The sequence below is a fragment of the Dreissena polymorpha genome, chromosome 4 (assembly GCF_020536995.1).
Source record: "Dreissena polymorpha isolate Duluth1 chromosome 4, UMN_Dpol_1.0, whole genome shotgun sequence".
NCBI classification, from domain to species: Eukaryota; Metazoa; Mollusca; class Bivalvia; order Myida; family Dreissenidae; genus Dreissena; species Dreissena polymorpha.
The window spans coordinates 123,758,474-123,774,196 of record NC_068358.1 but is presented as its reverse complement, the minus strand read 5'-3'; the positions used below and the strand labels follow the sequence as shown (position 1 = coordinate 123,774,196).

The 15,723-nt window shown below is 37.2% G+C and overlaps 1 protein-coding gene across 4 annotated transcripts in view; it reads right to left on the bottom strand.

Annotated features, from left to right (window-relative positions):
* The window catches only part of LOC127876583 (cytoplasmic FMR1-interacting protein-like), a 77,860-nt gene that overhangs the window by 11,946 nt on the left and 50,191 nt on the right, over positions 1 to 15,723 (bottom strand). For all 4 annotated transcript variants that reach the window (XM_052421899.1, XM_052421901.1, XM_052421900.1 and 1 more), the window contains 9 exons: positions 15,427 to 15,500; positions 13,428 to 13,524; positions 11,287 to 11,363; positions 10,264 to 10,492; positions 6,626 to 6,825; positions 5,779 to 5,866; positions 3,655 to 3,798; positions 2,854 to 2,944; positions 1,072 to 1,202 (listed from right to left, as the gene is read on the bottom strand). In XM_052421899.1, the coding sequence (XP_052277859.1) occupies positions 1,072 to 1,202; positions 2,854 to 2,944; positions 3,655 to 3,798; positions 5,779 to 5,866; positions 6,626 to 6,825; positions 10,264 to 10,492; positions 11,287 to 11,363; positions 13,428 to 13,524; positions 15,427 to 15,500 (1,131 nt within the window). The remainder of the gene's footprint in view (positions 1 to 1,071; positions 1,203 to 2,853; positions 2,945 to 3,654; positions 3,799 to 5,778; positions 5,867 to 6,625; positions 6,826 to 10,263; positions 10,493 to 11,286; positions 11,364 to 13,427; positions 13,525 to 15,426; positions 15,501 to 15,723) is intronic.

Genomic DNA, 15,723 nt, shown 5'->3' with positions numbered 1-15,723 from the left:
ACGCTACCGTATCAATAACTGTATACATACCGCTTTCCAAATGTGCTTTTATATAAGATAATCCAATATAATAAAAATATAAATTTAAAATAAATTTTAAAATAATGCTGGCCAATTATGACGACAAATGTGCTTATGAATTTCATAAACACAAACACAGGCCATTCTTCATAGTGTACAGTGCATTATAGGAAACAGGTTTCATTGGGCACTGTTCCAATTGAATTATGACAACCGATGGACAGGAGAATTTCAATTTAGCTTTAATGCGACACGATACAAAGCAAAGTTTTATTGCGTCATACACAGTCATGCAAAAAACAAACTTTTTGAAATGTGACGAAAGTCAACATGAATTTCTGTAAACAATTACCCTGCTTTCGCATGCAACAAATTCACATGGATTACTTTGGTTAATTTCTTTTATTGCAATTTAGCAGAAATATTTAAATGCATATTTTCAACAAAGAACATTGAAATAAAACATGCCTTGTTAATCTTGTCAGGGCTGTCAATGATTCAAAAGATTGAAAGCACTTAAATAGTAACAGCATTAGTCCCTTATGGTTGATCAGTCCCACTAATCCGCTAATCATAACAATGAACTGATTAATAGCACACAACAATAAGGGCCAGTTACTATCACATGATATCAAAAGACTTTAATAATTGGCATGTGATAAACATGGCCCACCTCCTGCAAGTGAATCCCAAATTGTCCTTTTTTCCTACCATGATTTATTGCAACTGCGATTTATCATAGATAGTATTACAAACAAATCAGAAAATGACAGACACAATTTTTTTTCAAGGCCAGATATTGGTGAAATTAAGTGCTGACGAAAATAAATTGTTTCACAGAATATAAATAGATAGAGAATATTTCTTTTTTTTGGTGTGATAACATCTTATTAATTTTCAGTGATTTTATATATTCATATTAATTTGTCCCATAAAATGCAAAAAATAATTTAAACTTCTGCTTTCAAATTGTGTGTCACTTAGCTTGTTTAACAAGTAAACAGTATAGTAGGTTTAGAGTCTATATAAATGCATGTAAATGTATCTCACCAGAGCTTGTTCGATGAGCAGACAGAAGAGGATTGCATTCCCGACCTCCCTGAACAGTTGGAACACCTCAGTCCTCATGTCCGGGTACTGGATCAGCTCTGCAAGCTGAGCCTGGTAGTATCCCATCACACCTGCATTCAAAATAATGTAGGGTTACTGGAGTCTATGATGTGTTTGTTTGTATGGACTTATCCCCTCTTTAAACTATATTGCAGTTTAATTATGAAGTTTAGTTAAGCTACTGACACTTAACCAGGATAGCGGGTAAGCTGCTTTACCGCTAGGAAATGCACATACTTAAAGAAGTACCTGAACAAGAGATGTGTTCGTAAGAAACACAATGCCCCCTATTGCGCCGCTTTGAAAAACATTTTTTTTTTTTACCTTTGACCTTGAAGGATGACCTTGAACTTCCACCACTCAAAATGTGCAGCTTCATGATAACGCCGCCTTGAAATTATTTAATTTTTTACCTTTGACCTTGAAGGATGATCTTGACCTTGAACTTCCACCACTCAAAATGTGCAGCTTTATGAGAACGTCGCTTTGAATTATTTTTTTTACCTTTCACCTTGAAGGATGACCTTGACCTTGAAGGATGACCTTGACCTTGAACTTCCACGTCTCAAAATGTGCAGCTTCATGAGAACGCCGCTTTGAATTATTTTTTTTGACATTTGACCTTGAAGGATGACCTTGACCTTGAACTTCCATCACTCAAAATGTGCAGCTTCATGAGATACACATGCATGCCAAATATCAAGTTGCTATCTTCAATATTGAAAAAGTTATGGTCAATGTTAAAGTTTTTGGACAGACAGACGCCATACATTTGACATTTGACCTTGAAGGATGACCTTGACCTTCACCTTTCACCATTCAAGTTTTCAGCTCCATGAGATACACATGCATGCCAAATATCAAGTTGCTATCTTCAATAGTGAAAAAGTTATGGCCAATGTTAAAGTTTTTTTCGGACGGACCGACAGACTGACATACACACATACTGACATACTGACTGACGGACAGTTCAACTGCTATATGCCACCCTACCGGGGGCATAAAAACTGTCCTACTTGAAGTGGTAAAATGGCCATAAAACTTCATGACCAATCCCCACAAAAGTTATGAGGTCATGCCTGGAATTGAATTGTCCATCCTTGTATTTATAGTCCAGTAGCCAATTGTATAAATCTGAAAAACTTTTATCCAGCGTATAACTTTTGGTTATCTTTATTTTTTGGACATCTTTTTTGTTATCAATTATACACAAAAAACAAGTGCTGTGTTTGTGAAACACAATACCCCCTACTGCGCCACTTTGAAGCCATCTATTTGACCTTTGACCTTGAAGGATGACCTTGACCTTTCACCAATCAAAATGAGCAGCTCCATGAGATACACATGCATGCTAAATATCAAGTTGATATTATCAACATTGCAAAAGTTATGACCAAGGTAAAAGCTTTGGGACAGACACACACATACAATGACAGACAGACACATACAATGACAGACAAACAGGTCAAAAACAATATTCCCCCGATCATTCGACCCGGGGGGCATAAACATATCCCAACAGGTGCATGTTTTGGTTATGTTTTGGATAATATATAGCCAAGGTATTTCAATTTGGTTATCTTTATCTAAAGAAAGGTTATCATTTGGCTTGGCTAAAGTTATCCATATTTATACAATTGGCAACTGAGCTCTACCAACTGAGTTATTAACTTGTTTTATCTGTACTCATCACCAATTCCTTCTTATCACTTTGTAGATTACCTGGAGAGCCATAGTCGTATCTCAGCAGACGACAGTTCTGGGGCATGCTGCCCATCAGTGTCTTAGTGTACTTCATCAGGGGACCTCGCAACTGTAACATCCAATAGATGCATAGTTTATTGGTGTTTAGAACATAGATTTATAGCATTGGGTTTAGCACATAGATTTATAGCCTAAATGTTTTAACTCATATGTGGATGCCCATTCAACATTAGGAAATAGTTTCAATTTTGTGTTGTTTATTTGTAAATGATTAGGACTGAAGATTTTATTAGAATAAAACATTTTAACCATAAAATTTGTGTTAATTTATGAATTAAAACATTAGAATGGTACTTTTGGTAACATGACTTCAGAGCATATTATATAATGCAAGCTATATTACACATTTTCATAACTACATTTTTAGAATTATTTCCTTATTGGCAGTTCAACAGTGTACTTGTATGTATGTGTCACGTGAGCATGTTAAACAGAAAACACTGAAAACAATAACAGCAAACAACATCTCATTCATGGTTAATTTTAATATTGTATTTCTTAACCCTTTCCAACTCGTACACAAAGTAAAAATGGCTATATGCAACCCTCATAAAACCTGAACAGCTTGCGAGTAACTCGCAGTCTGTTCAGTTTCTATGCTGTTTGCTGCTCATCAGTATCTAAGAGTTGGAAATAAAGCTTTTAAAACTTAAATCTGTTAAAAAAGATTGTTCAATTCAAATAGATTTTCTTAAAGACTACAAAATTGTCAAATTGTGTATCTTAACGGTAAAAGGTTAAATCAAGTTGAAACCATACCTGCTCAGCAACTATTTTCAGCAGTTCCTCCACGACAACGGCGATCCCTTGGTAACCAAGGAGACGACACATGACCCGAAAGTGCGGGGCGCCTACAAAGCCTGCGTACTGGCTGTAGATGGAGCTGAACGACATTGTTAATGACTGAAAACAAAAATATGAGCCATGTTTTGGGAAAATAGGGCTTAATGCTTGCAAGATAAGTGTCATGGGAAAAAAGGGCTTAATGCTTGCAAGTTAAGTGTCATCCAAGATTGGACTGTACAGTCTAAGGATAATCTGGGACAACAATTCTGCTTGTATGCAATTTGTTTCAAGCACATCTCTTTTAAAAGAAAAGCCAGACAAGGCGGAAAGTTTTGTCCCTGATTAGCCTGTACGGACTGCCCAGGCTAATGAAGGATGACACTTGACACACATGCATTAGGCTAAGTGATCTCAAAACCATGATCATACCAGTGGAACTGAGGGATGCTCCCATAGATTAGGCTTTGTAAATGGGTGGGTTGAGCAAGATGAGTGAACATAAGCAAGTTAAAAGTAAAAGGGCAATAAATCTCTTACAGATCAATGGACCACAACAACATCACATTTCCCAATGCAATTACACCAAACAAGGGATAAAATTGTCACAAAACCGGGTTTTCAATTTGAGAAAAAAGTCTGAAAAAAAGGAGACAAGTCAAACTGAACTGATTGTTTATAATTAACCCCCTTTGTTTAAAAATAAATCTATTTTTAGTTGTGGCGACCTTGACCTTGGAGATATTGATATAATTCTTTTGTGCGACACAGCGTCCAATGATGGTAAACAAATGTGCCAAATGATTTTAAAATCTCACAATGAATGACATAGTTATGGCCCGGACAAGCTCATGTATGGCCATTTTTGACCTTTGAACTCAAAGTGTGACCTTGACCTTAGAGATATAGACGTAATCTTTTCGTGCGACACACCGTCCAATGATGGTGAACAAATGTGCCGAATGATTTAAAAATCCCAAAATGAATGACATAGTTATGGCCCGGACAATCTCATTTATGGCCATTTTTTACCTTTGAACTCAAAGTGTGACCTTGACCTTGGAGATATTGACGTAATTCTTTTGCGCGACACACCGTCTAATGATGGTGAACAAATATGCCAAATGATTTTAAAATCTCACATTGAACGACAAAGTTATAGCCCGGACAAGCTTGTTCCGCCCGAACAAGCTTGTTCCGCCCGCCCGCCCGCCAGCCGACATTCGCCAATCTAATAACCAGTTTTTTCCTTCGGAAAACCTGGTTAAAAATAACATGCTACATACTTGTGGGTGACATATCAAGCCATTTGTCAATAACACTTTGATTTGATTTACAGGCTTCAAAAAGCACATGTTGATCTTTGAACTGTAGCATGACCTTGACTTTGACCAAGAGGCACAGCACTTAAGTGTGACTCAGCTTCTTCACATGATCAGCAAATTATTTTGAAAATTGCATGATGAATAAAGAAGTTTAAGTCCAAACAAACATCACAGTGTGACCAATATGGAGACAAGGGTTGCCACACACAACACATTGTCGCTTCATGACAACCCTATTTGGCGAGTTATTTGCAACACTTCATCATAAATGACAAAGTAAAAGTATGGACAAACCCTTAGTATGGCCCTAACCTTTGAAGATGGAAGACTGGTGTTACAAGTTACAAGTAAATTATTTTATAATTGTTGTTTTATAATTGTATGTTGTAACAAACACATGCATGCACTCAACCAATGTAACAGTTATATTAAGTTGCTTAAAGCAGGCTCAACAAAAATTAGGTAATAAATAAATAAATTATAGGCCGGAATATTATACCAAAAAGATGGCATGTAAACCATTTCCCTAGCTCCCTCTTCCGTTTAATAAGACTGTGTAGAAATTTAGTGTTTTATTAATCTTTACTTCACAACCAAAGCATATGATGAGCATTATAGAGAAAAATAATCTTGTTGTTTATAACTACCTCCATATTAACTTGTTTGAAAAAAAAATCTTACAAATTCTGATTTCATGACAAGAAAACATCTCTGAAAAACTATGGGTCACGTTTGAGCTGCCCAGGTCACAGAATTGTTTAGTTGTGTGCATTACCTTGGTTCCCCAGATGTAAGGGTGAGAGGCATTGGGGGGCTTCTCCCGCTGACTTTGGTCCACAAACGGGTACAGGGTCTTCACAAATCTGAAATGGGGGAACAATGTTCACATCATACACATAATCCAATTTATAGATTATCGGAACAAGTTGGCACAACTGATGCTCATAAAGGAACATGTGAGGATTTGAGCAATCAACAGTCATAGCGATTCTCAAAGTTTTTCTCTACTTATTATGCAATTATTAGTTCATAATTGTCAATACAAAATTACGTTGACTCAAAAGCGGCATGTAAAAACGGGTCTTATGCCATATGCGGACAGAATAGCTACAGACCAGCCTGGCATTAAGCACTGCCTGGTAGGAGCTTCCCTATCTACAAAATGTCACCACTTTATAGCGGACAAGGTAGCTCCTTACCAGTCTGTGCATATGTGCCAGCATATGACATAAGACCCATTTTCGCATGATGTGACTAAAATAATTATTTACTTAGACCTTAAATCCTCAGAAAAAGACACTTAACCCTTTCCCTCATAAGAAGCAAAGTGAAAATGGTTTTGCAACCAGCATAAAACCAGAACAGCCTGCGAGTAACTCACAGTCAGTTCAGGTTTTATGCTGTTAGCTGCTCATCAGTATCTAAGGTTTAGAAATATAGCCTTTAAAACTTGAATCTAGTAAGAAAGGTCTCTAATTAAATTTAACTTTCTCAGGGACTACAAATGCGTCAAAATAAGTATCCAAGTGGTAAAGGGATAAATAAATGGATACAACAGTTTCACACTCAACCATCAAAATGTTTGGATAAATCTATATTTCTGCTACTGATCAGCAACAAACCTGTTAGTGGCAGCGTTGTAGCAGTAGTTGGGTAAGAAGTCGTAGTTGAGTTCCCAGAACACATGCAGGGTCGTCCGTCCGTATGGGGCAGACACGTTATGGTTGGCCTCCCGTAACATTGCATCAAACTCATTCAACGTCAGGAACTGCCCTAGAAGTTTGTGGGTCAACTTGTTGCAGTCGATCAGACCATCCAACTCCTGGGGTAAGTAGATATGTACATAAGAGATAACAATAAATGACAATGAATACAATATGTCCCTACAACTATGAACATTCATGATGTCACACTATGGCTCAACTAAGAATATTGACCAATGAAAATGCTTGTTTCACTTAAGCTTTGATTTCAATATGTTTGGTATTCAAATATTAAGTTCAAGGTGAAGCTTAAAAATGTTTCAGCATACAGTCACGTGCAAATGTAATTTCAAGGGAATGAATCTGTACACAATTAAGTCTTCTTCAGTACTGGCAAAATTGTACATTAATCACACCTTATTGTATGCCATTTTGATAACATGAGTCTTAACAATAACACTTGAAATAAATTGTGGTAAAAAAAGACTTCTAAGTATTAACAAAATGTCACTGGCCTCTTTGAATAGGATTTTGTTGCTGACACAGACAATGCCGCCATTAACGATATTGCATTTAGTGATAAATCAAATACAACATAGCGGAGTAAAATGGTCCAAGCCGAGTCCCTTTATGGTTTTAGTTGCTTTAACATGAAAGCCAATATTATTTTATGACTTCGATATGAACACAAGCAAATCCAATTATTAAAATTTAATTACGGCATGCAAAAGTATATGTATGAAACTAACAACACAAATTAGACACAAACGAATTACCAACACTATTTGAACAAAGTTTCAGGTAGAACAAATCTTTGAAGACAAGTTGCAAATATTTCTGTTACTTCTTCATAACTAAGTATGAGCCTTGTGCTAGGAAAAAATAGAGTTTAATGCATGTGCGTAAAGTACCAGTGACAACACTCTCTGCTTAAACTGGATTTTCACAAAAAAACAAGAGGGCCTGCAAGGCCCAAAGTCGGTCACCTGAGATTCAAAGGAACTGATCTGTTCTGTTCAGCCCAAGATATCATTAGAACAAATTTTCTAACCAACTTTCATGACTAGTGAACACCCTGGCAGCCACGTTTTTCAACAGACCAGAACCATTTTCATACACATCCAAGATATCATTTAAACAAATATTCTGACAAAGTTTCATGAAGAAATATATGGACAAATGCCCCGCCCCCTGGTGGCCATGTTTTTCAAGCAACTGGAACCATTTTCAAACTTGTCAGAGATATCATTGGACAAATCTTATGACAAAGTTTCATAATGATCGGACAATAAATGTGGCTTCTAGAGTGTTAACAAGGTTTTACTATAGCTATATAAGGAAAAATGCCACGACCCCTTGGCGGACATGTTTTTTTACCAACCGGAACCATTTGCAAAGTCATCTAAGATATCATTGGGACGAATTGTCTGGCCAAGTTTCATGAAGATCGGACAATAAATGTGGCCTCTATAGAGTGTTAATAAGGTTTAACTAAAGCAATATATATCCATATTAGGAAAAATGCCCCGCCCCCTGGTGGCCATATTTTTAAAGCAACCAAAACCATTTTCGTACTCATCCAAGATATCATTTGGACAAATCTTCTGACCAAGTTTCATGAAGTTCAGAAAATAAATGTGGCCGCTAGAGTGTTAACAAGGTTTTACTACACCCATATTAGGAAAAATGCCCCGCCCCTGGCGGTCATGTTTTTCAACCAACCAGCATCATTTTTGAACTCGTCCAAGATATTATTGGGATGAATCTTCTGACCAAGTTTCATGAAGATCTGACAATAAATGTGGCCTCTAGAGTGTTAACAAGATTTTTCTATAGCCATATAAGGAAAAATGCCCCGCCCCTTGGCAGCCATGTTTTTCAAGCAAACTTAACCATTTTCGAACTCAACCAAGATATCATTGAGACCAATCTTCTAACTTAATTTCATGAAGATTAGACAATAAATGTGGCCTCTAGAGTGTTAACAAGGTTTTACTATAGCCATATAAGGAAAAATGCTCGCCCCCTGGCGGCCATGTTTTTCAACCAACCAGCATCATTTTAAAACTCGTCCAAGATATTATTGGGATGAATCTTCTGACCAAGTTTCATGATGATCGGACAATAAATGTGCCTCTAGAGTGTTAACAAGGTTTTACTATAGCCATGTAAGGAAAAATGCCCCGCCGCCTGGTGGCCATGTTTTTAAAGCAACCAAAACCATTTTCGAACTCATCCAAGATATCATTGGGATAGATCTTCTGACCAAGTTTCATGAAGATCGGAAAATAAATGTGGCCTCTCGAGTGTTAACAAGGTTTTGCTATAGCTATATAAGGAACAAGAGAAGTCACCATAGGATGACTTATGACCCCTATAAACGCTTGATAGAAGTTATGAGCTTTTTTCTAAACCTAAACGCAGATTTCGAAACTTAAACGCGGACCCCAAGTTTAAGGTCAAGATCACAGGGGTCAAAATTTGTGTGAGTATGGAAAGGCTTTGTCCATGTACACATGCATACCAAATATAAAGGTTATATCTCAAGGGACATAGAAGTTATGAGCATTTTTCAAAACCTAAACGTAGATTTCGAAACCTAAACGCGGACCCTAAGTTCAAGGTCAAGGTCACAGGGGTAAAAATTTGTGTGCGTATGGAAAGGCCTTCTCCATATACACATGCATACCAAATATGAAGGTAATATCTCAAGGGACATAGAAGTTATGAGCATTTTTTGAAACCTTAACGCAGATTTCGAAACCTAAACGCGGACCCTAAGTTCAAGGTCAAGGTCACAGGGGTAAAATTTGTTGTGCGTATGGAAAGGCCTTGTCCATATACACATGCATACCAAATATTAAGGTTATATCTCAAGGGACATAGAAGTTATGAGCATTTTTCGAAACCTAAACGCAAAGTGTGATGGAAAGACGGACAGACAGTCCGATCACTTTATGCCCCCTTTTCTTCGAAAGGGGGCATAAAAATGCCCCGCCCCCTGGCGGCCATGATTTTCAACCAACCGGCATATTTTTTTAACTTGTCCAAGATTTTTATTGGGATGAATCTTCTGACTAAGTTTCATGAAGATCGGACAATAAATGTGGCCTCTAGAGTGTCAACAAGATTTTACTATAGCCATATTATGAAAAATGCCCCGCCCCTTGGCAGCCATGTTTTTCAAGCAAACGTAACCATTTTCGAACTCAACCAAGATATCATTGAGACCAACCTTCTGACCAAATTTCATGAAGATTGGACAATAAATGTGGCCCCTATAGAGTGTTAACAAGGCAAATGTTGATGACGCACGACGCACATCGGACAAAAGGTGATCACAAAAGCTCACCATGAGCACGTTGTGCTCAGGTGAGCTAAAAAGTGGGAAGTGTTGTTCCTGATAAAGCTTTGGGGACTGCACAGGCTAATCTGGGACAACACTTTACGCACATATACATGCATGGGGACTGCACAGGCTAATTTGGGACAACACTTTACGCACATATACATGCATAAGGCCCTGTTTCCTCAGAGCAAGGCTCATATAAAATTACCATAATGCCGGTAATGTCTCCTCCCTCGAACCTCGATATCGCCACCTCAAGGGATTTCTGAAGCGCTGCGTTGATCCTCTGTCCAACCAGTTTGTTCAGGTCAATAGATCGCCCCAGTAGCTGCACATGCCGTTGTTTCAGAAGTGTCTCATACCTGTTCGTCCTCGGGAAATCGATGAAATGTCCAATGGTCGCACTTTCAGCACGGAATCGCTTGTCAAGCATAATGCTTTGAAATTGGAAAATAACATATTAAAAGTGAGTTTTGTGTTTTCCGTAAGTTTGTATGGATATTTTGCCTTTCTTATCACTGTGAGCAGATTAGTTAAACTTCTACCACTTTTCTAAGCATTAAACCAGTTGTAAGAAAATATTCTTTATTCAATTACTAGCTTAAAATTGACCAATTTGGCATAAGAAAATTGGCAGCAACTTGTCCTGTTTTAAAAGCAATTAGGGCAAATTTGGTTAAAGAAAAAATTGAATCTGCTACCCTACTTCAAACAAAGGAAGGGAAAGTACAACTGTAAAAATAAGTTAATTATAAATGCCCACACAATTATCTGGCTGTGCCATGGACTGAACTGGAGAACTCAAGATAGACATTCCAGCACTCTACAGACTGAGCTAGCCTTATTGGCATGAGTATTATATATAAGAAGTTCAACAATACTTCAGTTTACTGCTTGTCAGACACATAATCAATCATCATAGAGACGATGCCCTAGTTCATATATCAACCGCCCTCTTGGGGCTTAAAGGATGTACCATAAGTATCCCCCTCCCCCCAGATAAGCCTGTACAGTCCACACAGGCTAATCAGGGAAAACACTTTCTACCTGGACCAGATTGGATTTACAAGAGACTTCCTTTAAAAGAAAAACTACCATAGAAGCAAAAATGTCATCCCTCATTAGCCTGTGCAGTCAGCACAGGCTTATTTATGACGACCCTTTTTGCACATGCATTAAGCCCTGTTTTCACAAAGTGTGGCTAGTATCTTATAAATAATGCTCCGTATACCTGCCAGCAAGCTGCTTGTAGTAGGCGAAAATCTGGTCGCTTAGTTTGTACACAAACTGATCAAAACACAGGTTCACCTAAAACAAGGGACAAAATTGTCACAAAACCAGGTTTTCATTGTGAAAAAAAAAATCTGATAAAGGGAGAAAACTCAAACTGAACTTTTGAAATGAACAAACAAAATTAACCCCCTTTGTAAGTTTGTTTTTTTTAAAAATCTATTTTTAGTCGTGGCGACTTTGACATTGGAGATATTGACGTGATTCTTTCGTGTGACACACCGTCCCATGATGGTGAATAAATGTGCCACATGATTTTAAAATCTCACAATGAATGACATAGTTATGGCCAGGACAAGCTCATTTATGGCCATTTTTGACCTTTGAACTCAAAGTGTGACCTTGACCTTGGAGATATCGACGTAATTATTTCGCGCGACACACCGTCCAATGATGGTGAACAAATGTGCCAAATGATTTTAAAATCTGACAATGAACGACATAGTTATGGCCCGGACAAGCTTGTTCCGCCCGCCCGCCAGCCAGCCCGCCAGCATTCGCCAATCTAATAACCAGTTTTTTCCTTCGGAAAACCTGGTTAATAAAATACAGAAACAGTGAAAATTTATTTTAATTTATTGCTTAGTTTAACTTTTTGGGGCATATTTTAAACTCTAGAATAGTAACGACTTTTCATTTCAAATATTCATGTATACTTTCAGTGTTTAACTCAAGTTTAAAGAATAAGAATGGATGTGCTTCAAATGTTAATGTCGCAATTGCAAATATAATAGTTGAAAACAGTCGCACACCCACCTGTGAATCTCTTGTAAGAGTTTATCTCAAGGATATCATCAAATAACATAATATTTTAATCAGAAATACATGCATTTACCTGAAATCAAACTCAGTCTGCATATTATTTGTTAACAAGATTTCTTTGAGAAATACAATGCCCCCCAGTAAGCAAAATATGAAGTTGCTATGTAGTTTATCTGGGTTGCCATCCACCTGATGAAATAAAATTCCCTGACTTTTCACTGACTTGTCCCTGACCAAATCTTGGTTTTCACTGACTAATTTCAGGACATATTCAGCCTCCTCCTCCCGATACAGCTGACCAAATCCACCCATTTAATGTTTCTTTTATTTTTTAACATATAATATTTAACAACGTACAAAGCAGTACTACTTGTACACTAATCTATGCGTGATGCAAGGCTATATAGTAAATAAAATGAGATTTTGAATGAATTAAAGGGAGGCAAATCTGTAATAAAAAGAACACGCATAAACCGTAGTTGTTTCCCTTGTTTGAACCATGCTAAATACTTATACATTTATAATGCCTATTTCCAGTAACTGTGACCTTTACCTGTGACCTTGACCTTTGAACTAGTGACCTCAAAATCAATAGGGGTCATCTGCGAGTCATGATCAATGTACCTATGAAGTTTCATGATCCGAGCCCCAAGCGTTCTTGAGTTATCATCCGGAAACCACCTGGTGGACGGACCGACCGACCTACCGACCGACCGACATGAGCAAAGCAATATACCCCCTCTTCTTCGAAGAGGGGCATAAATATCAACACAAATCACAATTTATTTTAGGTGAAGAAATTTTTTCTTCAAAACAATTTTTTGGTGGTAAAATATTTTTTCGCAAATCAACGTTACGTCCATGCATGACATTATGTCACTTCAGGTGTCAAGTAAACAAAGTTTTTTCAAGGCATAACTAGTTGCCAAAGATGACCATACATTGGTATTGATGTAAATAGAAGGCTCACTACTACTGATAATGAAACAGAAAATGCTGGTAGCTAATACAGCTTTTCTTATTTGATTGTGAAACAAATTGTGCGTTTGTGGCAGAAAATCTATAGCTATATAATAAAGATTTAAAATTCGCAAATCGTTAAAATAAGAACCTAGCATCAAATGTTTTATGAGATACAATTGTTTCTATTTCAACTTCAAACCTTTATAGATATGAGGTTCATTTAGTAAAGACATCTGTTACCTCTGCTTCTATTTCATCAATATTTAGTTAAGACATCTGTTACCATTGCTTCTATTTCATCAACTATTAGTAAAGACATCTGTTACCTCTGCTTCTATTTTATAAAACATCTGTTACCTCTGCTTCTATTTCATCATACAGGAACTGTTGATGGAACAGTGATAAGGCATAGTGAGCGCTGTCATTGTACAGGTCCAGAGGGTACAGGATGTACCTGAAGGAGAAAACAGTGCCAGAGTGAGAACAAGGCTTTGTGAAATTAATGTGTCACTGGAAAATGGGCCATGACCCATTGCCACAAAAATATGCATTTTGACACATTTGTGGTCCCTTATAAAGTTAAATTTAATATAAGACCTTTATTACTTGATTCAAGTTTTAAAGGCTTCATTACAAACCCTTAGATACTGATGAGCAGAAAACAGCATAAAACCTGAACAGACTGCGAGTTACTTGCGGGCTGTTCTGCTTTTATGCTGGTTGCAAAAGCCATTTTCAATTCGCTTCTTATGGGGAAAAGGGTAAAGTCATATGTAGCCATCACGCAGTCTGGTCAGCAGCTACATTGTCCTCTATATAAATTTAAACATGGTTTCATGGTCTCATTAGAGGATAGAGTAGCTCCTTACCGAACTACGCAAATGTGCAGGCAGGTCTGGAGCTATGATGGCCTCATATGGCAAAAGATTGCATGAGGCAGGTAAAATATCCCATTCTGACTAACAGTCAGGTAAAACTGTTAAACGATTTATATAAGAATAAACCACGTGTTTTTCTTTCATTCCTTGATTTATCATTGTAATGTAAAAACTAGCAGTGGCAACCTTTATAATTTTGGTATAACTTTCCCTACCACAAAGTTGCTATCAACAGTTTGACAGAAGTTTAAAGGCAGTGAGAGTAAAACCATAAGTAACAGAAGCACATTGTCCATGTCCCTGAGAAAGCTTCTGTTTAAGTAAATTAAAACAGGTATTGTATTTTTTAAGGCTTTTCATCGGGTAATAGTAGTTCCAAAAGTTTACAGTTGCTTCCCCAAGAATTCATAATTCTAGGCTTTAGAGGATTTTGCAAAAGTAAAGAAGCAAACCAAAGAGTCACTGGGGCAAAAACCTGGGCCCTTTAGTCACTGGGGCAAACACCTGGGCCCTTTTTAGTGGATCAATCAGCACAATTTCAACCATTTATTCGAATGTATCTCTATTTGCACTCAAGATACTTACTCTATTCTAAGACTTGTCTGACCATCTTTAAATCATATAATTATAATTAGAGTTTATAAATAAACATAAAATATTTGCTTACTGCAATTAATTTAAAGACAATGTGAATTGCCTATTTTGGCTGTTAAATCTGCTAATTTTGTTTGACTGACCTATTGCGTTACTTTTTATGCTGAAATAAAGTAGAAAATAGAAAAGTCCAGTGACAACATGCAATAAAAAACTTCACAGTTTAATCATGACGTTATTGCAAATATTAACTTTTTCTCATTTTTATGCATGTGATTAAAGTGATCTTACTCTTGTAATTTCATGTCATGATTGATTTGAATCGTCAAGAAAATTCCTAAACACTTTCAATAAAATATGGCATAAAATGACAACTCGTGTCAACATTTATCAACAAATTTCAATAACTTTTCAAATGTGTGTGCAAGCCTAAGAATTGCTTAGGTAGCTAGGTAAAAAATAAATAAAATCATGGTCAAATAAATACTTTCTAATGCAATTAGTTTAAAATTAGGGCACAATATTATACAATCAGTGCAATTAGGGCACATTGGCACCCCTCTGCTTAAAGGACCTGGGTAATGGCCTGCAATTAGGGCACATTGGCACCCCTCTGCTTAAAGGACCTGGGTAATGGCCTGCAATTAGGGCACATTGACACCCCTCTGCTTAAAGAACCTAGGTAATGGCCTGCAATTAGGGCACATTGGCACCCCTCTGCTTAAAGGACCTGGGTAATGGCCTGCAATTAGGGCACATTGGCACCCCTCTGCTTAAAGGACCTGGGTAATGGCTCGTGCAGAATGCGCAGGCTTATCTAGGACGACTCTTTACACACATGCATTAAACCTAGTTGTCCAAGAAGAAGGCTCATATAGACTTACTCCATCATTGATGCCTCCTTTGTTTCCAGGATGTGGTCTGTGAGGATCCAGGGCATCGACATCTCGATGGGAAACTAAAACATCATCACCGTACCAATTATAGGAACTGAATTATCAGACAACCTCCAAAGCAGCTTATGAATACAATTCAACGCAATTGACTTATTGGCTAGAGCTTTTTAAACATAATACTCAATTACAGAAGGGCAGATATAAATAAAATATTTAGCCAATAAAATTACAATATCATTAAATCTATCTTCATTTCTCGATATTGATTCATGTAACAACAAATTC